At 41.6% G+C, this 23,080-nt stretch overlaps 1 protein-coding gene across 1 annotated transcript in view; it reads left to right on the forward strand.

Annotated features, from left to right (window-relative positions):
* LOC139557219 (phosphatase and actin regulator 3-like) overlaps nt 1–23,080 on the forward strand; it is a 57,956-nt gene that overhangs the window by 33,604 nt on the left and 1,272 nt on the right. The window contains exons 3-11 of the mRNA XM_071371727.1: nt 539–694; nt 6,748–6,969; nt 11,419–11,638; nt 12,169–12,410; nt 12,736–12,889; nt 21,337–21,392; nt 21,985–22,046; nt 22,444–22,584; nt 22,944–23,020. Coding sequence (XP_071227828.1) covers nt 539–694; nt 6,748–6,969; nt 11,419–11,638; nt 12,169–12,410; nt 12,736–12,889; nt 21,337–21,392; nt 21,985–22,046; nt 22,444–22,584; nt 22,944–23,020 — 1,330 coding nt within the window. The remainder of the gene's footprint in view (nt 1–538; nt 695–6,747; nt 6,970–11,418; nt 11,639–12,168; nt 12,411–12,735; nt 12,890–21,336; nt 21,393–21,984; nt 22,047–22,443; nt 22,585–22,943; nt 23,021–23,080) is intronic.

Raw genomic sequence — 23,080 nt, forward strand, 5'->3', positions numbered from 1 at the left:
TTGGGTAATATCCCAACGATTTAAATTGGCTTTCTCTCTCTCTGTCAACTTATTATGACCCCAAATAGGACTTTTGCATATTGGTCTCTCAAGATTTGTCAGATCAGGACATGGTCATGAAAGAAAGGAAATTAGGAAAGGAAGCCATTTTAGAATATATGGATATAATGCAGTCATGTAGTCTCCCTAAACAGATGGGTTGCTGCCCACATTAACAATGTTCCAACATACACATGCCAGAAAGGGCTGGTGGGAGGAGCTATATGAGGAAGGTGCATTGTAATGGCTGGAATGGGTTGAATGGTACGGTGTCAAACATATGGAAACCACATTCCAGTCATTACAATGAGCCTGTCCTCCTATAGCTCCTCCCACCAGCCTCCTCTGACACACACAGCATACAGAATAGTGCTGTTGCCCTAGGACTGGGATTTCCGAGACTAGTAGTCACGCTATGGAGATGATGAGTGTGAAATAGAGGGTAAACATGGTTGTAAAACTAAGCTGTGTATGTTGTCTCTCTATGTTCTCCGTGCAGATGTGGCATTGTCCAGTGGGTGTCTCTCTCCAGAGCCCGGTTCCCCCTTGCAAGGCTCCTCAGATGGGACATGCATGTTTGGGGTGTCGCTCAATGCCACTCTCACAGTCAGCAGTGTGGAGTATTTGGGCCCCGAAGAGGAACTCCCCCCGCCAGGTAGGACAGCCCACCTCCATGGAAAACTAAGGCTTAATCCCAAATTGTTGCCTAGATCCTATGCTTTATGCACTTGTGGAGATCTAAGAAGATTTGATTGGTATAATGAAGCTTCTACCTCTTAGCCTAGGGCTATAGTCCTCACCATATATTTGGACAGTGATGCTAAATGTTTTATTTTGGATTCAAGATGACATTTTGAATATGAGGCAAAAGTATCGAATGTCACCTTTTCCAAGTCCTCCTTTCAAAGAAGATACAGTGGCAAGAGAAAGTATGTGAACCCTTATGAATTACCTGGATTTCTGCATAAGTTGGTCATCAAATTTGATCTGATCTTCATAAGTCTAAGTCACAACAATAGACAAACATAGTTTAACCACACTAACAGACAAATTTAAACATTCACAGTGTAGGTTGGAAAAAGTATGTGAGCCCTTAGGCTAATGACTTCTCCAAAAGCTAATTGGAGTCAAGAGTCAGCTAACCTGGAGTCCAATCAATGAGACGCCCTATTAAAAAAAGACACACAAAATGTGAGTTTGCTATTCACAAGAAGCATTGCCTGATGTGAACCATGCCTCGAACAAAAGAGATCTCAGAAGACCTAAGATTAAGAATTGTTGACTTGCATGAAGCTGGAAAGGGTTACAAAAGTATCTCTAAAAGCCTTGACGTTCATCAGTCCACGGTAAGACAAATTGTCTATAAATGGAGAAAGTTCAGCACTGTTGCTACTCTCTCCCTAAGAGTGGCCGTCCTGCAAAGATAACTGCAAGAGCACAGTGCAGAATGCTCAGTGAGGTTAAGAAGAATCCTAGAGTGTCAGCTAAAGACTTTTCCTCTGGAACATGCTAACATCTCTGTTGACGAGTCTACGATACGTAAAACACTAAACAAGAATGATATTCATGGTGGGGCACCACGGAAGAAGCCACTGCTCTCCAAAAAAACATTGCTGCACGTCAGAAGTTTGAAGAAGTGCAACTGGATGTTCCACAGTGCTACTGGAAAAATAGATGAATGAATGACAGATGAAACTACAGTTGAGTTGTTTTGGAAGGAACACACCACTGTGTGGAGAAAAAAGGCGCAGCACACTAACATCAAAACCTCATCCCAACTGTAAAGTATGGTGGACGGAGCATCATGGTTTGGGGCTGCTTTGCTGCCTCTGGGCCTGGACAGCTTGCTCTCATCAACAGAAAACTTGAATTCATTTTAGCCTAACATTCTCCTGCAAAATGTCTTGATATCTGTCCGCCAATTGAAGCTCAACAGAAGTTTGGTGACGCAACAGGACAACGACCCAAAACACGGAAGTAAATCAACAGAATGGCTTCAACAGAAGAAAATACGCTTTCTGGAGTGGCCCAGTCAGAGTCCTGACCTAACCCAATTGAGATGCTGTGGCATGACCTCGAGAGCAGTTCACACCAGACATCCCAAGAATATTGCTGAACTGAAACAGTTTCGTAAAGAGGAATGGTCCAAAATTCCTCCTGACCGTTGTACAGGTCTGATCCGCAACTACAGAAAACGTTTGGTTGAGGTTATTGCTGTCAAAGGACGGTCAACCAGTTATTAAATCCAAGGGTTCACATACTTTTCCCACCTGCACTGTGAATGTGTACACGGTGTGTTCAATAAAGACATGCATAATTGTTTGTGTGTTATTAGTTTAAGCAGACTGTGTTTGTCTATTTTTGTGACCTAGATGAAGATCAGATCAAATTTGATGACCAATTTATGCTGAAATCCAGGTATTTCCAAAGGGTTCACATACTTTTTCTTGCCACTGTATATTGACACAGGATAGGGTAGTCACAGCAATATGATTAAGTCTACAATCATCAGTATTGCTTTCGCCTATCCAGTTTAGAGCGCGACTGATATGTTTTTTTGGGGTCCGATTTCCCCCCCCCCCCCTCAAAAAAAAATTGGGACAAAACTTAGCGATACCGATATCTGCCGAGATTCTATTTTATGCCAGAGAAATTTAAAAGTTCAATTTTACACATGGAATTCATATAAATTGCCATCCAAAACATAAATTGTCCAAGAAATATGTGCAAAATGTTAATTTCTTACATTGTGTAATTAAAGACGCATCATGAGAATGGCCGCAAGTGTTCAGATCAGCATGAGATTCCCTTTTTTTGTCCTATTTATTGAAAAGCAGTTATCGGAGTTATCTACTGATATAGCGGTAAAAGCAGTGCTTGACTTGAATTTAAATAGGTGCCGGTACTCATGTTGGGTGCCGGTACTGTTTATATTTAGGTGCAGGAGCTCCATAATACTTTTGAACAGGAGCTCAAGCAGTAACAAATGTAAGGTGTCGGTACTCAGCTCCGGTGAGCTCCTGCCCAAGTCAAGCACTGGGTAAAAGGCCAATATCGTCCGATTTAATATCGGTGAACCAATATATTGGTCGGGCTCCAATCCAGTTAGATTAATTTGAGTAATCACTGTGAGAGGGCAATGGAATTTGACTAAATCCTTTAGTGTTTATTTTTTAGGCATATCAAGGGGATTTAGAAAACAATGTAACCACCATTTTCTTTTTTGTAAACAATTGTTTTGACAATTTTACCATAGACTATTACAATATACAGTACCAGTCAAAAGTTTGGATACACCTATGTATTCGAGGTTAAAAAATAAAATTAAAATTAAACTATTTTCTACATTGTAGAACAATGGTGAAGACATCAAAACTATGAAATAATACATATGGAATCATGTAGTAACCAAAACAGTGTTAAACAAGTCAAAATAAATTTTTATATTTGAGATTCTTCAAAGTAGCCACCCTTTGCCTTGATCACAGCTTTGCACACGCTTGGCATTCTCTCAACCAGTTTCATGAGGGAGTCAACTGGAATGCATTTCAATTAACAGATGTGCCTTGTTAACTTAACTATAGGAATTTCTTTCCTTCTGAATGCGTTTGAGCCAATCAGTTTTGTTGTGACAAGGTATACAGAAGATGGCCCTATTCTGTAAAATACCAAGTCCATATTATGGCAAGAACACCTCAAAGAAGCAAAGAGAAATGACAGTCCATCATTGCTTTAAGACATGAAGGTCAGTCCGTACGGAAAATTTCAAGAACTTTGAAAATTTCTTCAAGTGCAGTTGCAAAAACCATCAAGCGCTATGATGAAACTGGCTTTCATGAGGACTGCCACAGGAAAGGAAGACTGCAGAGGATAAGTTCATTAGAGTTAACAGCCTCAGAAATTGCAGTCAGAGCCTCAGAGTTCAAGTAACAGACACATCTCAACATCTACTGTTCAGAGGAGACTGCGTGAATCAGGCCTTCATGGTTGAATTTCTGCAAAGAAACCACTACTGAAGGACACCAATAAGAAGAAGAGACTTGTTTGGGCCAACAAACACGAGCAATGGACATTAGACCGGTGGAAATCTGTCCTTTTGGTCTGAGTTAAAATTTGAGATTTTTGGTTTCAACCACCATCTCTTAGGTGAAAGAATGATCTCCGCATGTTTAGTTCCCACCGTGAAGCATGGAGGATGTGTGATGGTGTGTGGGTGCTTTGCTGGTGACATTGTCAGTGATTTATTTAGATTCAAGGCACACATAACCAGCATGGCGATCACAGCATTCTGCAGCGATACGCCATCCCATCTGGTTTGCGCTTAGTCCCACTATCATTTGTTTTTCAACAGGACAATGACCCAACACACTTCCAGGCTGTGTAAGGGCTATTTGACCAAGGAGAGTGATGGAGTGCTGCATCAGATTACCTGGTTGGACCGCAGAGTGAAAGAAAAGCAGCCAACAATTGCTCAGCATATGTGGGAACTCCTTCAAGACTGTTGGAAAAGCATTCCAGGTGAACCTGGTTGAGAGAATGCCAAGAGTGTGCAAAGCTGTCAAGGCAAAGGGTGGCTACTTTGAAGAATCTCAAATATAAAAAAGATTTTGATTAGTTTAACACTTTTTTTTGGTTACTACATCAAATCAAATGTATTTATATAGCCATTCTTACATCAGCTGATATCTCAAAGCGCTGTACAGAAACCCAGCCTAAAACCCCAAACAGCAAGCAATGCAGGTGTAGAAGCACAGTGGCTAGGAAAAACTCCCTAGAAAGGCCAAAACCTAGGAAGAAACCTAGAGAGGAACCAGGCTATGAGGGGTGGCCAATCCTCTTCTGGCTGTGCCGGGTGGAGATTATAACAGAACATGGCCAAGATGTTCAAATGTTCATAAATGACCAGCATGGTCAAATAATAATATTCACAGTAGTTGTCGAGGGTGCAGCAAGTCAGCACCTCAGGAGTAAATGTCAGTTGGCTTTTCATAGCCGATCATTAAGAGTATTTCTACCGCTCCTGCAGTCTCTAGAGAGTTGAAAACAGCAGGTCTGGGACAGGTAGCACGTCCGGTGAACAGGTCAGGGTTCCATAGCCGCAGGCAGAACAGTTGAAACTGGAGCAGCAGCACGGCCAGGTGGACTGGGGACAGCAAGGAGTCATCATGCCAGGTAGTCCTGAGGCATGGTCCTAGGGCTCAGGTCCTCCGAGAGAGAGAGAAAGAGAATTAGAGAGAGCATACTTAAATTCACACAGGACACCGGATAAGACATGAGGACTACTCCAGATATAACAAACTGACCCTAGCCCCCCGACACATAAACTACTGCAGCATAAATACTGGAGGCTGAGACAGGAGGGGTCAGGAGACACTGTGGCCCCATCCGATGATACCCCCGGACAGGGCCAAACAGGCAGGATATAACCCCACCCACTTTGCCAAACTTTTGACTGGTTATGTGTGTGTGTGTGTGTATATATACATATATGGTAATTTGATGTTATTTTAATGGACAATTGTTTTTTGCTTTTCTTTCAAAAACAAGGACATTTCTATGTGACATAGAAATGTCCTTGTTTTTGAGAGAAAAGCTAAAAAAAATTGTCCATTAAAATAACATCAAATTTATCATAAATACTGTGTAGACGTTGTCAATGACTATTGTAGCTAGAAACGGCTGATTTTTATTTTTTAATTGGAATTATGTACATAGGCGTCTGGCAGCTTCAGTAAATAGTACCTGTAAAACACCAGACTCAACGTCAACAGTGAAGAGGCGACTCCGGGATGCTGGCCTTCTAGACAGAGTTGCCAAGAAAAAGCCATATCTCACAGCGGCCAATAAAAATAAAAGATTAAGATGGACAAAAGAACACAGACACTGGACAGGGGAACTCTGCCTAGAAGGCCAGCATCCCGGAGTCGCCTCTTTTTTATTTTTTTTTATTTTATTTTACCGTTATTTTACCAGGTAAGTTGACTGAGAACACGTTCTCATTTGCAGCAACGACCTGGGGAATAGTTACAGGGGAGAGGAGGGGGATGAATGAGCCAATTGTAAACTGGGGATTATTAGGTGACCTTTACTGTTGACGTTGAGACTGTAATCAAACCCACAAATGCTGATGCTCCAGATACTCAACTAGTCTAAAGAAGGCCAGTTTTATTGCTTCTTTAATCAGAACAAGGGTTTTCTAATGATCAATTAGCTTTTTAAAATTATAAACTTGGATTAGCTAAGACAACGTGCCATTGGAACACTGGAGTGATGGTTGCTGATAATTGGCCTCTGTACGCCTATGTCGATATTCCATAAAAAATCTGCTGTTTCCAGCTACAATAGTCATTTACAACATTAACAGTGTCTACACTGTATTTCTGATCAATTTGATGTTATTTTAATGGACAAAAAAATTGCTTTTCTTTCAAAAACAAGGACATTTCTAAGTGACCCTAAACTTTTGATCGGTTGTGTGTGTGTTTATTATAAATATTTATTCAGTGGCTATTTTAGATGTATATAAGTAACCTCAAAATGAACCACATGATACTCACACGACCCACTAGGGAGCAGCGGAGACATCTGAAAACAATCACCAGTGGTGATGAAACGGCATCATTCGCTGACAACTGTCACTGTAAATGTTGTCCTGGCGTTACAAGATTAAACTTCGATTAAACTTAATTAATTGAACACGTCTTTCAGTGGCTGAGCCTCCAGGGGACTGTGAGCCAGAGGGAAATAGCAGTCAAAATACAGAGGAAGAGGAGGAGGGAGAGAAGGAGGCGCAGCCTGGTGCCGATGCCTCTGAGGAGGTCCAGGAGGGAGGAGAAAAGACAGAGATGCATGAAGAGGAAATACCTCGAGGAACCACACCACCACCAGTAGCGGCCAAACCGGTGATGCCACAGATGAGCAGTGGCGATGGTAAGAAGGCTAGTTAAGTGTACCAGGGTTGGGGTCAATTCGAATTGAAGAGAGTCCATTCAGGAAGTGAACAGACATTCCGATTCCAAGTTTTTCTTAATGAAAAGCATTGAGAAAATGTGGAATCGGAATTTCAGTTCACTTGATGAATTAATTGATTTAAAATGGAATTGACCCACAACCTGGTGGAGTGTACTAAGAGGGGACCATAATGCCAAAACACTGCACTGCACACTCCGAGGGGTAGTGTGGACCCCACATGTACAAACACACACTCACAAATACATACAGTGCCTTCAGTAATTATTCACACCACTTGAATTTTTCCTAATTTTGTGTTACAGCCTGAATTTAAAATAGATTAAATATAGTTTTTTTTGTCACTGGCCTACAGACACGATACCCAATCATGTCAAAGTGGAATTATGTTTTTCACAAATGAATTATAAATGAAAAGCTGAAATGTCTTGCGTCAATAAGTATTCAAGCCCTTTGTTATGGCAAGCCTAAATAAGTTCAGTAGTAGAAAGTGCTTAAGTCTCATAATAAGTTGCATGGACTCACTCTGTGTGCAATGATAGTGTTTAACATGATTTTTGAATGACTACCTCATCTCTGTACCCCACACATACAAATATCTGTAAGGTCCCTCAGTCGAGCAGTGAATTTCAAACACAGATTCAACCACAAAGACCAGGCATGTTTTCAAATGCCTCGCAAGGAAGGGCACTATTGGTAGATGGGTAAAAAGCAGAGCTTGAAGAATTTTGAAAGGAAAAATGGGCGAATGTTGCACAATCCAGGTGTGGAAATCTTATGGCTGCAATCCCGTTAACGGGATCGATATGACAACAGCCAGTGAAAGTGCAGGGCGCCAAATTCAAACAACAGAAATCTCATAATTAAAATTCCTCAAACATACAAGTATCTTATACCATTTTAAAGGTAATCTTGTTGTTAATCCCACCACAGTGTCCGATTTCAAAAAGGCTTTACCTTCGAAAGCACCACAAACGATTATGTTAGGTCACCGCCAAATCACAGAAAAACAAAGCCATTTTTCCAGCCAAAGACAGGAGTCACAAAAAGTAGAAATAGAGATAGAATTAATCACTAACCTTTGATGATCTTCATCAGATGACACTCATAGGACTTCATGTTACACAATACATGTATGTTTTGTTCGGTAAAGTTCATATTTATATCCAAAAATCTCAGTATACATTGGCGCGTTATGTTCAGTAGTTCCAAAAACATCCAGTGATTTCGCAGAGGGCCACATCAATTTCCAGAAATACTCATAATAAACGTTGATCAAAGATCAAGTGTTATACATGGAATTTTAGATCCACTTCTCCTTAATGCAACCGCTGTGTCAGATTTCAAAAAAGCTTTACGGAAAAAGCAAACCATGCAATAATCTGAGGTCGGCGCTCAGAGCCCAATCAAGACAACAATATATCCGCCATATTGTGCAGTCAACAGAAGTCAGAAATAACATTATAAATATTCACTTACCTTTGATGATCTTCATCAGAATGCACTCCCAGGAATCCCAGTTCCACAATAAATGTTTGATTTGTTCGGTAATGTCCATCATTTAGCGCGTTTGGTAAACAAATCCAAAGTCACGAAGCGCGTTCACTAAAAGCAGACGAAATGTCAAAGTTCCGTTACAGTCAGTAGAAACATGTCAAACGATGTATTGAATCAATCTTTAGGATGTTTTTAACATAAATCTTCAATAATGTTCCAACCGTTCACAGTAGAAGCATCAGACAAGGTTCTAAAGACTATTGACATCTAGTGGAAGCCGTAGGAAGTGCAAAATGACCCATATCCCACTATCTTCAATAGGCGATGAGTTGAAAAACTACAAACCTCAGATTTCCCACTTCCTGGTTGGATTTTTTTCTCAGGTTTTTGCCTGCCATATGAGTTCTGTTATACTCACAGACATCATTCAAACAGTTTTAGAAACTTCAGAGTGTTGTCTATCCAAATATACTAATAATATGCATATATTAGCCACTGGGACTGAGGAGCAGGCAGTTTACTCTGGGCACCTCTGGGCACCTTTTCATCCAAGCTACTCAATACAGGCCCCGCAGCCATAAGAAGTTAAAGACTTACCCATAAAGATTCACAGCTGTCATCGCTGCCAAAGGTGCCTCTACAAAGTATTGACTCGGGTGTGAATACTTATGTAAATGAGATATTTCATGTTCAATACATTTGCAAACAATTCTAAAAACCTGTTTTCACTTTGTCATTATGGGGTATTGTGTGTAGATGGGTGAGATTTGTATTTATTTAATCCATTTTGAATTCAGGCTGTAACGCAACAAAATGTGGAATAAGTCAAGGGGTATGAATACTTTCTGATGGATCATACCTGTACAGCCAACCCAGGGTTCGATCTCACGTTAACAATGACAATTCGTATTCCAAAAACTAGCATTACAAACCAATGGTTTAGGTTGGCAAAGGCGACACTACTTCAAGTCTCAATGTCACCACATGATGGCTAGTAGCTTATTATCTTTGTAGCTCAGTTGGTAGAGCATGGCGCTTGTAATGCCAAGGTAGTGTGTTCAATTCCTGGGACCACCATGCATAAAATGGGCTCCCGAATGGCGCAACGGTCGAAGGCACTGCATCTGTGCAAGAGGCATCACTACAGTCCCTAGTTCGAATCCAGGCTGTTATCACATCCGGCCGTGATTGGGAGTAACATAGGGCAGCGCACAATTGGCCCAGCGTCATCCAGGTTTGGCCGGGGTAGGCCCGTCATTGTAAATAAGAATTTGTTCTCAACTGACTTGCCTAGTTAAATAAATTAAATAAAAATGTATGCACGCATGACTGTAAATAACATACAGTTGAAGTCGGAAGTTTACAAACACCTTAGCCAAATACATTTAAACTCAGTTTTTCACAATTCCTGACATTTAATCCTAGTAAAAAATTCCCTGTCTTAGGTCAGTTAGGATCACCACTTTATTTTAAGAATGTGAAATGTGAGAATAATAGAGAGAATGATTTATTTTAGCTTTTATTTCTTTCATCACATTCCCAGTGGGTCAGAAGTTTACATACACTCAAGTAGTATTTGGCAGCATTGCCTTTAAATTGTTTAACTTGGGTCAAACGTTTCGGGTAGCCTTCCACAAGCTTCCCACAATAAGTTGGGTGAATTTTGGCCCATTCCTCCTGACAGAGCTGGTGTAACTGAGTCGGGTTTGTAGGCCTCCTTGCTCGCACACGCTTTTTCAGTATTGCTCACACATTTTCTACAGGATTGCGGTCAGGGATTTGTGATGGCCACTCCAATACCTTGCCTTTGTTGTCCTTAAGCCACCCACATGATGCTGCAACCCCTGTGCTTCACGGTTGGGATGGTGTTCTTCGGCTTGCAAGCCTCCCCCTTTTTCCTCCAAAGATAATGATAGTCATTATGGCCAAAAAGTTAGATTTGTTTCATCAGACCAGAGGACATTTCTCCAAAAAGTATGATCTTTGTCCCCATGTGTAGTTGCAAACCATAGTCTGGCTTTTTTATGGCGGTTTTGGAGCAGTGGCTTCTTCCTTGCTGAGCGGCCTTTCAGGTTATGTCGATTTAGGACTTGTTTTACTGTGGATATAGATACTTTTGTACCCGTTTCCTCCAGCATCTTCACAGGGTCCTTTTGCTGTTCTGGGATTGATTTGCACTTTTCGCACCAAAGTACGTTCATCTCTAGGAGACAGAACGCGTCTCCTTCCCGAGCGGTATGACGGCTGCGTGGTCCCATGATGTTTATATTTGCGTACTATTGTTTGTACAGATGAACGTGGTACCTTCAGGCATTTGGAAATTGCTCCCAAGGATGAACCAGACTTGTGGTCCACCACCACTTTTTTTCCGGAGGTCTTGGATTTCGTTTGATTTTCCGATGATGTCAAGCAAAGAGGCACTGAGATTGAAGGTAGGCCTTGAAATACATCCACAGATACACTTCCAATTGACTCAAATGATGTCAGAAGCGTCTAAAGCCATGGCATTATTTTCTGGAATTTTCAAAGCTGTTTAAAGGCACAGTCAACTTAGTGTATGTAAACTTCTGACCCACTGGAATTGTGATTAAGTGAAATAATCTGTCTGTAAACAATTGCTGGAAAAATGACTTGTCATGCACAAAGTAGATGTCCTAACTGACTTGCCAAAACTATAGTTTGTTAACAAGAAATTTGTGGAGTACAAGTTTTAATGACTCCAACCTAAGTGTATGTAAACTTCTGACTTCAACTGTATATTACTACAAGTGCAAACAGCTAACTAGCTCACATATTGTACATAAACAACATATTAAAGGACCACACATCCATACACAAAGAGGATATGGACCACACACACACGCACCCACCACCACTTTAACTAATATCTCTTTGTCTTTCTCTGCCTCTCAGACCCATCTGCTGTGCCCTCACACTTGGTCAACTCTTTCCTGCCTAAAGAGCCACCTAGGACTCCCGAGAGCCTGGCCCCCATGGTGGCCCTGCGAGGGCCCGTCTCCAACCCCTCAGGGTCTCCTCACCTCGCCAATATTATGCACCTTCCCATGCCCCCTAGCTGTATCATGGAGGAGCTACAACGAGCCTTTGCCTCAAAGGCGAACCGGCAGGAAAGGTGAGCAGCACAGCCCATTCACTGCAAACAGACACATAACCTCACCATTATGTGACGGGGAGTTCAGGTTTTCTCATGTTCTGGAACTTAAAGCCTGTAGATATAAGGCTTTATAACTTGTTATAAGCATGTATGAGCCTTTATAATGTCTTTATAATAAGGCTTATATTATATGTCTCTCTATGTATACATGCTCATGGCAAGTCTTACAATGCATTATAACTGGATAATAATGCATTATACCTGCCGGTTTTTAAGTAAAGCGTTATTTAATCCCTCAATGATGTTATAGCCGATTTCAGCGTACATCCGCCATGTTGCATGTTTACTCCCCCATTGAAGAATCCAGTGTTCACTCCAGTGTTCACATGGTATATTCACCTAAATGCTCACCCACTGTCTCCATGTTAACTCCTACCTGTATGTTACCTTTCAAATGGACCTACACCGCCATGCTCACCCATCCATAAACCCCCTCTTGTGCTGTTAACCCCCACCCATGCTCCCTCCTCCCTCCTGTGTTCCCTCAGTGTGCATGGGCCTGCTGAGCCGGGCTCAACCCCGTGGCGGCGCTCTGATGGGCGACTCTCTCGCTCCTCCAGCTCGGAGAATCCATCGGTGGCGAGCGGCGGCGTTGTCGACTGGCTACACCAAGCAGAGAGGAAGAAGGAGGCAGAAGAGAACAAGGAGAACGTGCGGCTGGACCAGTGCTTCTCCGACGCCTCGGGCCTCCCCCACGATCAGGACGACTGGAACGACTCCGTCATCTCTGGTGGGTCTTTTCTTAAAGGAAAGATTGCATACAACGATATCCACCAAATAAACAACATATTAATTATATCCCCCTTCCCAAGACTTTCATTTTTAAACATTCTAACTCCTGGGCTCAACATCAGGGGGAAACAGACGAAGGGTTGAGACGGTTGAACGGCGGTTACAGCAATTTTAAGACATTGTTTTTGGGCATTATGGACTCTCCTAAACTTGAGACCTGCAAGTGATTTGAGGTTTGAGTTGAATGTGCACATTTTAGGTTAGGTTTCTGCCCTGTGAGAGCAATCTCGACGTGATCGCTGACGTTCTGTGTGTGTATGCAGGTACACTACCTCGCAGGCTAAGGAAAGAGCTCTTGGCGGTGAAGCTTCGGAATCGACCCAGCAAAGAGGAGCTTGAAGACCGGAATATCTTCCCAGCGCGGACTGAACAGGAACGTCAGGAAATACGCCAGCAGATCGAGATGAAACTCACCAAGTAAGTGGTGTCATCTTCACCCACCCCTTTCTCAATGAATCTTTCCTTAATTCCTCACATCCTCTCGCCTCCTTCTCTAAAGGTGCTGGAGAAGAAGGTTCAAGGAAAGGGACCTTGGACCTTCTTCTCCAATATGGTTGGGACTCACGCAAGAAGATAGGATTCAAGGAATAGTGGAATTGATAAAAAGCCCATCTAGATCACATCCAGTAGGCCTACTGCAAGGAGGCCTACTTGGCCTCCTTCCTACCCTTTAGTGCCCTCAAACTCACCTCTGGACCTTGAAGCCAGTTCCACTGCTTGTTTTCATTGTTCCCATCTAATCAGGGACTGATTTAGACATGGCACATCAGGTGGGTGCAATTAATTATCAGGTAGAAGAGAAAACCAGCAGACTCTGGACCTCGTAGGGTAAGAGTTGAATACCCCTGCTATAGTGGATGGATGCAGACCTGGGTTCAAATATTATTTTAAATCTTTCAAATACCTGCCAGATGGGAAGGGTTTGCAGTTTTGGAACTATTCTACTGGTCCATTTTTAGCACAGATAAAGTATCTGAAATGATTTAAAATAGTACTATTATACTGGTCCATTAAGCACAGAAGGTATTTGAAATGATTTCAAATAGTGCTTGAACTCGGGTCTGGATGGACAACATGAACCTGAAGGCTCTTTTGGGACATAAGACCACACTATTGATTGTGTATAAAATGTCAATGTAAATACAGATAGAAATCTGAATGTCCACGAGAGAAGAGAGTCTGAACAGTGATAGAAGAGGATGAAACTATAAGCTTACTGGTATTGGTAATGTTGGAGTAGGTGGGGGGTTTAGAGTGGAGGTGAGAAAGACAATCTGATTGAGGAGAATTATCCTCTTGCCTTGCATTGACTTGATTTGCGTCGCCCAGTTAATCTGGCATTGTTCTGTACATTCTTTGGAATCAACGCTTGGACTTGGCCAATCCTAAATAGTCGCTCTATTGTGTTGGAGGGATTTTAAAGCAGCCAAGTGCTAAACCTGCTGATTGACCAAATCAAGGTTTTGACAAAACCAATCCTTAGTTGAGGGAGTGAGATGAGTAATTACCCTGAGTGGTTTCATGGCCAATTGGAGTAAAATCCTGCAAACTCTAAACTTAATTGTTGACGTGGTTATACAAGTAGAATGTGGCGCACTGTGATAAAATAGAGCAAAAACTATTTATGATTTCAAGAATGGTACTGAAGGGTTAGATATGAAATCGTGCATTTCCATTTTTCTATTGACTCCTTTTTGTTGGTGTACTGTTTAGTTGTACTGTCCATGCCATTTCACACAAGACGTTCAATCACAGGAAGTTATTAGAATTTGAACACAACCTCCAGTAACAGTCTTCGCTATGTACAGGCCAGGGGGGGCACTGTAGATATTAGCATATGGACACGAGACTTCCAGAATAGTAATGGAACAAAACGCTTCTCTAAACCAATAGTTCTTGTAGTGTACTGTTTCACATTAGCGGAAAACCACAACAGTTCGGTATGAGTATAGAATGTAAAGGCATTTCAGGACTATTCCTTCACACCAATGTGTCAAGCTGGGGTACACCACTGTGTTATGTAACCAGCCACATATATATAAAAAAAAAAAAAACTTTATTTCAACAGGGAAAACATATTGAGAACTAGGTCTCTTTTACAAATGTGCTCTGTAATAACTCAGTCGAGTGCTACTCACCTTCGAGAAAGCGATTTAACAGTTGGAGACTCCCAGGAAAACAATCGACCTCAGGCTATTTTTAGTTCCGCTCAAACTAACAGGATACTCAAATTGTAATTTTGTCACAGGACAACAAGAGAATGTATTCACTACCAGCTGCAAACAAACACCTTATGTAAAAGGCCACGTCAGAGCAGCAGTGGCAGCATGACTTGTAAGAGGCTTGCGTAAGAGCCCCAGGGTCAGGCAGTGTGCTTTGTGAAGACGAAAATCCTCTTGCATGGGAGTGAGATGTGGAGCTGTCTGAGGAAGGTCGCATTGAGGTCGCCATTGTAGGCTTGTCACACAAAAGAGCATAGATGCAAAAACTAGCATCAAACATAATAATTTGCTGTGTGATTCCATTGAAGGGGGTGCACAGAATGCAATTGAAAGTTGTATTTGGAACTGAATAATATGCCTTCCATTCTATTTGAAATATGATAGGACAGCATTTTACACAAGCAAAATAACTAAGTGTGTAAAGAACTGCATCCCAATCGGGATCTGGAAACCAACTGTGTGTCCTATAGGCTATGTACTGAATTAGACCCCATTTGAGATGAACTGGTAAACATATTTCAGGGGGACCACTATACCTCTAACATTTCTCCCCCTAAATGTCGGAGTTTTGACCGTTGAATTAAGCCTGGTTTATGATGTGCTTTTGAAACTAGAATCTGCACACACAGTGGGCCTCCAGGACCACGAGTTGGAGACCTGTGTGAGCACTGTAGAAGAGAACTCACAGGAGCATAGGGCACCACCCAAGCAGTCGGTCCCAATTTGTTCCCTACATCTTCCCCTAGACCCTCTGATCTGAGGCCTACAGATCAGAGATTTTCAGATTTGTACAGTGGAAGTGATATGATGGAAGCAGCACTACATTGCTCCTAACTATCCAGACCCTTCAGATCAGCAAACATTGAAGGGTTAGGACCAAGGGGTAGCGGTAGGGAGTGATTTCGGACCGGCTGTAGGGACTCTTATCTCAGTATACTATAATTTGTGCTCCCATCGTCTAGTCAGTTTGGGCTGTGGCGGTCAGTTAGGGCTGTGGCGGTCACGAATGTTTTGTCAGCCGGTGATTGTCAAGCAAATACCTGTCGGCCTCACGGTAATTGACCGTTAATTAACAAACACATTTAGCATCTCCTGGCTTCCACTACAAGCCACTGATGTTGACCTTTTTAAAAAGTCTAATAAATCCATGTAATATAGCCTACACCTTCACAATAAATCCATTATTTATTTTAGACTGGTCTAAAGAAGCATGATATGAAGAAAATATAGTCTATTTCAGAAGAACAGAATAGTATGCTATGCCAAATGGCTGTGGGCTACACTAGTTAATTTAGCAGACAAGATTTTCTTAGAATTCCGTGGCATTATTTTATAGTATGAAGAATTGAACAAAGCTGAATAAAATGGGAAGGATATTTTCTCCAAACGATTTGAGGGAGTGCACATGTGGCTATTCTGTGTTGAGAGGTTAACAAAGAAATATGTACTCCTTTATGCTTCATTTTAGAGTTGTTAATGTAACTTTAGTTGTTCTACAATCGTTGGGCGATTTATGTTTAGAATTTTAATACATTGTTAGGCTGCATGTTGTGACTCTAATGAAAAAAGTTGCATGAAAGGCATGAGCTCTGCTTTGTTTTTTGCACAGGCTGTAACACTACATCAGTCACAATTTGACAAGCACTTGATAATGCCTAGAATTTCACGGCGGCATCCCCTTTGTGTGGCCATAATGCACCCTAAAAAAATCCATGCCTTTTCAGGCCAGTGGCCGTTGTGCCCTTCACGCTCCATCACGTGATCGGGTCTTTCTCACAGGCTACAAGTGAAGACGGCAGGTGTGGGGCGGCAGGTAGCCTAGTGGTTAGAGCGTTGGACTAGTAACCGAAAGGTTGATTGAATCCCTGAGCTGACAAGGTAAAAATCTGTCATTCTGCCCCTGAACAACTGTTCCCTTGGCCGTCATTGAAAATAAGAATTTGTTCTTAACTGACTTGCCTAGTTAAATAAAGGTAAAATAAAAAAGACATCAGGGACGCAACTGCGCACGTCCTTATCCAATTCCGAGGTGCATATTGAAGATATTGGAAGACCTGTCCGCATTTACTTTTCGTCAGCCAACAAGATGAGTAGGCTTAACGTACAGCAAAAGCATTAGCAACTTGATTGGAGTCAACCTGTGGTAAATTCAATTGATTGGACATGATTTGGAAAGGCACACTTGTCTATATAAAGTCCCACAGTTGACAGTGCATGTCAGTGCAAAAACCAAGCCATGAGGTCGAAGGAATTGTCCATAGAGCTCAGAGACAGGATTGTGTCGCGGCACAGATCTGGGGAAGAGTACCAAAAAAACTCTGCAGCATTGAAGGTCCCCAAGAACACAGTGGGCTCCATCATTCTTAAATGGAAGAAGTTTGGAACCACCAAGACTCTTCATAGAGCTGGCCGCCCGGCCAAACTGAACAATCGGGGAAGAAGGGCCTTGGTCAGGGAGGTGACCAAAAACCCGATAGACACTCTGACAGAGCTCCTCTGTGGAGATGGGAGAACCTTCCAGAAGGACAACCATCTCTGCAGCACTCCACCAGACAGAAGCCAAACAGGATTCTCTGGTCTGATGAAACCAAGAACGAACATCTCTGGAGACCTGAAAATAGCTGTGCAGCGAGCCTCCCCATCTAACCTGACAGAGCTTGAGAGGATCTACAGAGAAGAATGGGGGAAACTCCGCAAGTGCAGGTGTGCCAAGCTTGTAGCGTTATACCGAAGAATACTCGAGGCTGTAATCGCTGCCAATGGTGTTTCAACAAAGTACTGAGTAAAGGGTCTGAATACTTATGTAAAATGTTTAATAGATTTGCAAAAATGTCATTATGGGGTATTGTGTGTAGATTGATGAGGGGGAAAAAACAATTCAATACATTTTAGAATAAGGCTGTAATGTAACAAAATGTGGAAAAAGTCAAGGGGTCTGCACTGTATGTGCCAGTTTGCTGTGTATGCTCCATATTTTGGTGACACTGCACTTTTTTAGAGAAGGGAAAGCCCAACTATATTTAGCCCTGAAGATGGCGGAGAAGAGGGAAGCTTAGCAGAGGAGTAAAGCATATTTCCCCAGAGTACCCTTACTGAAAGGCAAAAACAGTCCATCACTCCCGGCTTAGATCTCCCTAACGGCTCCTAGCTTAGATTTAATTTAAAACATTTCCTAGCCTCTCCAGATAAGAGAAACTGCCAGTTGTGTTGCGATGGGAGCAGAAAAAAAGATGCTGTCCTAGCTTATCACTGGGATAATGACACATTCTGTCCGTTATCACAGTGTGAAATAACCTTTCTATCAATAGTGCTCTCTGCCATCCACTTCTGCTGCGGCGGCGCTACGGCGGGGCTATTCTTAGCTCAGATACTATTGAATAATGCATCCCGGTGCACTCCTCTCTCTCTCTCTCTCTCCCACTCCTCTAATAAATGTGTGTTGTTGAGGAGAAATGGTGGGGAAAGTGCAATATACAGTAGGCCAGAATGCAGGAGATGTTTTTTATTTATTTTGAAGGAGTGGAATTCCAAACTAATTCCTATTTTTATGACAGGATGGGAGAGAAGCAGGGAGACAAAATATAGGGCAGAAATGAGTAGCGTTTATGCCGGGATGGAACCGGGATCCCCGCTGCAGGGGAATCAGGCCTATATGGTTACAGAAGCGAGAGCGTTACACGCTTGACCAGACTCCGGGCCAGCAAAAGATGTGTTTTGCGGAGAGCTGGGTTACTGTGACTGCTCACTGCAGTCTGGCTGCCTTCTTTTGGCCGTCAATTTGTGGTTGAAGGATAAAAGAGACCTAATGCCTGCTTTAACCGCCTACTCAAAGTTTACTTTCCTTTTCTTTTCGGGCACGACTAGCAGGGCTTTATATTTATCCTAGTATTGTTTTATAGGCTATATGTTATACTACTAAGGATTCAATCCAAACGGGTTACAGAACAGCGCACTACGGACCTTTTAATGGTAATTTACGCTTCAGTGCGTAAATGAATGCGATCTGAGTGTTTGGAAAAAATGCCTTTTAAAAGGGGTCATCACTAGTCATAAACCCACGTATTTCTACAATCTGATCAAAAAATATTTTTTTATTTTTACGGTATAGCCAATTTTGACTGGCTTATCTAATGGGAACCTTTTAAAAGGAACATTGGCAGCTGTGTAGTAGACACTAGTTAAAGGTAATTTAGGCTTAAGCCAACATGCGCAGCATTTACCATGCGATCTCTGCGAACATCTGTGAAAAATGCCCAATTGAATCCCGGCCACAGTGTTTGTAAACTCGTGCTGACACAAATTCTGTGAGTCATTGTAGGACAGTGGGTAGGCTACCTTATACACCTGCAGCATATACATCTCATGTTCTATGTTCAAGAAAAACAGAATTTCTAAACTGTATTGTATTTTAGACGGCTGTCCTTCAGTCAATATAGGCCTATATAATTATAGGGTAGGAAACATCAAAACATTAATATTTGTATGAGCCCTCTGTCTCTTGACGTTACCTTTAAGATATTATTTGTTGCCAAGAAAAGTAAATGTTCTAATCTACACATACACACAGCTATGATTAGGCAGGCCTACATTGCAACATAATACCCACTGGTGGGTTGCTGAGGTGTACTGTAGTAAGGGTTCCCCGGGAAGAATCCATTGTATTAGATTTCCATGAGAAACGTGTTGCTAAGCAACCCATCGACCAGGTCAATATCATGGTGATATAGCATCCATTGGGGCTTTGAGAGTGATTCTCCATTTCATCTGTTGAAAATGTTATGCAACCACATCTGTTGGAATGCCTTTCTCATTCACTCGCACTGGACTGGCAGATGTGGGATATAGATGATGTGGTATATAGATGATGGCTCTTGTGAAGTGCCTTTTTTGGTGATTGGAAAGTAGACCGACATGTTCAAAAATAAATGTCTTCGACAAAACAAGCTTAATATGAAGTGGGAAGATCTGACACCAGATTGTGTATCCGTGACAAAACTTTACATAAATTAATGTAGGCTACAATACAATTTATTGAATAAATAGTAGCCCTAGATGTTAAACATAGGCACTTTGTAACTTGTGCATTCTGAGCATGATCTCTAAAAATACATATAACACGGGCTAATATTATTTTTCCATGGAAAATGTATCTATCGGACAAAGGGAAACTTATATCAAATTAATCTGCAGTTATTACTTGTCGCAAGTCTAAGATTTCCTGCTGTTTAAATGTAATTTAAATTATTGATATACCTATTGATTCTCATAAATGTATTAATGCAGTAGGCCTATAAATGTATAAATGCACAACTGACTTAGCCTACCTCATAACCCAAATTCAATAATGTAGCATATAGGTTTCATAACCTACATTTCATCATCTTGTAATGATCCTATTAAACACGTTTGTCATTTTCTTGAATACAAGCATGATTACTCTGTATATTTGCATTGCATTATTAGCATTCACCATTAGCATACTTTGCTTGTAAATGTTAAGGTTCCAGCACCTTCATCTTTTCAGAGGGAGTGAGCAGCAAGTGGGGAGGTCAACGCGTGCGGCTTCAGGGTGTGTGACCTGACTTTGGTCCTCACTCAGAGCGTTGGACTTTTAAAGGTTTGAAGGTGGTCTGGGGCAAGGCGTGCTGTGAGGTTGTGCGGTGCCCTCTGTCTTGATACCTTCATCTTTCGGGCGGTGGGTTTGACCCATGCTGTGCGGAGCTGACCCCTATCTATTATTGATATTAAAGTCTTTGAAATGTTCCCTTGCACAGGTGACTCCAAAGTCAGCGGCATTTTGGTTTATGTGGATTGTTTGAAGCTTTGATAGTGAGGTATAAGCAAACATGAATTAGTCATTATTTTCTATTGTATGAGCCTGTATGATCTTATTAATATGCAATCATTATTAAATAAAATAATTGGATTGTTTAATTAACAGTTTGAGATCTAGATGTGTAGCTACCAATGTCAGAAGTACATTTTGATAGGCGAGTCAAGATAGGTTACAATTACCCTTTATTTACTATTTCACTGTAGGTAAAAAAAAAAAAAAATGTATATACATTTAAATTGTACAAAAGAAGCAGCTTTGTGATAATGAGAAATATAATTGTCTGAATAGCGATGGGGGATACCTTCAGTGGAAATCTCGTATGCACCTCCTCCTGACAACAAATTATGCATGCAGTCGGAAAAAGGAGGCAGGCTCTCCTGAGTAGCACATCACGACCCAGTTCAAAAGGGTTGCTGCGTGTGTGTGTCGCGTAGACTGCAAGGGATGACAGTGAAGCGAGCAGCTGCACAGGCAACAGCGGATGACAATAGAGCTAGTGTTTGTTCCTAGTCTCTCTATTATTTCAAGATTTGAGACAATAGTATAAGGCAGCCAGAGCTCAACAGTAGTATAACGGAAAATACAAGAAATTGCACATCTGTGGGTATTCCAGATGTGGGGAGTGTCTCTACCAAAGCATCATAGTCGGGCTCTAGACGGGAGATGGAAAGACAGGGAGTTCCCCAATAGAACAACTACATTGAGAAGAATTGATCCGGCGGACTTGGTTTAAAAGTTACTTCTTGGATGTTGACGAAGCTTGAATCGAAAATGGTTCAGAACGTGGTTCTGGTGTTTTTTCGTAGGAGACTCAGCCAGAGACCAAATGTGGAAGAGTTGGAGAGTCGGAATATCCTAAAACGTGAGTTGTAAAATTATTTTAATATCTGCTCTTTTTATATATATATATTTGTTTTTCATTAAGCTATGTGAAATTCATGCACAATTTCTGAATAAATCTACCAAGGTAGACAATGGGCCTACATAAATGTATTATGATAAATACATTCACTCATGTAAAATTCAGGAGACGAGCGGAACAGATGAGCGCACATTGTCTTCCAACATACATAACCCAACTTGATGTTGGTGATGGCATTCTCAGGAGGCCATTTTATTAGGATCTGGATCTGACCCTCAGTGGAACAAGATTTACACTCCTGTAAGGAATTATGTTTTAAACTTTCAAATATATTCCCATGGATTAGACTTCATTCGTAATGTCTGAAGCCTAATCTGTGTCTCTACAGGCAGAGAGTGGAACACAGTGGGACACTCTTTCACCAGTAGATAAGGTTTAGGGTCAAACAGTGACATCACTGTTATGTGGATTAGAGGGAAAACAGTGATGAAAACACGTGACATCATTATTGGGAAATGTGTTTTCCAACCTCTCAAGTGTTCTTATCAGTGTCTTTGTCATATCACTAATTATTTTCTTCTCCTTGGTTTAGAGAGAAATGACCAGACAGAACAAGAAGAGAGGAGGGAGATCAAACAGCGGCTCAACAGAAAGGTATGTTACACCATTATTATACTAATTAATTACTCTAATATTATTAGTGTAATAATACAATATTACAGTAATGCAACCTGCTGACATCAGATTTATTTCTTCTGACTAGTACTTGTTCTGTTTGTATATTTTGTGTTGACCTCATGCTGTGCACTAGATAAATATTTATTTTGCTCTGGATAAGAACATATAAATATGTACATTTGCCCAAAAATACCTTTTGTATGGCAAAATCATTACTTTTCTGGGAGCAGCATTTTGATGCAAAATCACGAATGAATACAGGAAAAAGCCAAACATGGCCAGCTAATGTAATCCTTATTCAACCAAACACGTGCCTGTCAAATGACTGTACTCATTCATACCAAAGCCTCTCCGTTCCCATTGTGTATTTCAGCTCAATCAGCGGCCCACAGTTGACGAGCTACGGGACCGAAAGATTCTCATCCGTTTCAGTGACTATGTAGAGGTGGCCAAAGCTCAGGATTACGACCGAAGAGCAGACAAGCCCTGGACTAGGCTCTCTGCAGCCGATAAGGTGTGTCATCGGTGTCAAAAACAAGGAACCCTCCTGCAGCATCTCTTCCATTTCACATTCCACACAAAATTCACCACTTAAAGTGACTGGCACATCACCTTATCAGAGTATGTTGTGATGTAGGGCCTATTTATTAAAGGCCTAAAAGCATTGAGTTCTGGAACTGTGAAAACATACTGTTGTCCTTGCTACCACCTCCATAGCGCCAGCATGTCTCACTGTTATGGCTAAGACCTTGTCGTATTTTTTTTGTTTACTACTCTCTCGAGCTACGTGACAATTTTCGTGGGTCGATGTGCGATGTCCGTCTCCGCTTAAAGGATGGTCTCTAGTCTAACGCTCGTTTTATTCCTCCACAGGCGGCTATCCGAAAGGAGTTGAACGAATTCAAAAGCACCGAGATGGAGGTGCACGCCTCGAGCAAGCACCTTACGAGGTAAGTGGGTGTGTTTGCTTCTATTCTCTGCTGCGGCTGCCTCTATTTTTAGCTCCACAG

This window comes from Salvelinus alpinus, chromosome 28 (assembly GCF_045679555.1).
Source record: "Salvelinus alpinus chromosome 28, SLU_Salpinus.1, whole genome shotgun sequence".
NCBI lineage: Eukaryota > Metazoa > Chordata > Actinopteri > Salmoniformes > Salmonidae > Salvelinus > Salvelinus alpinus.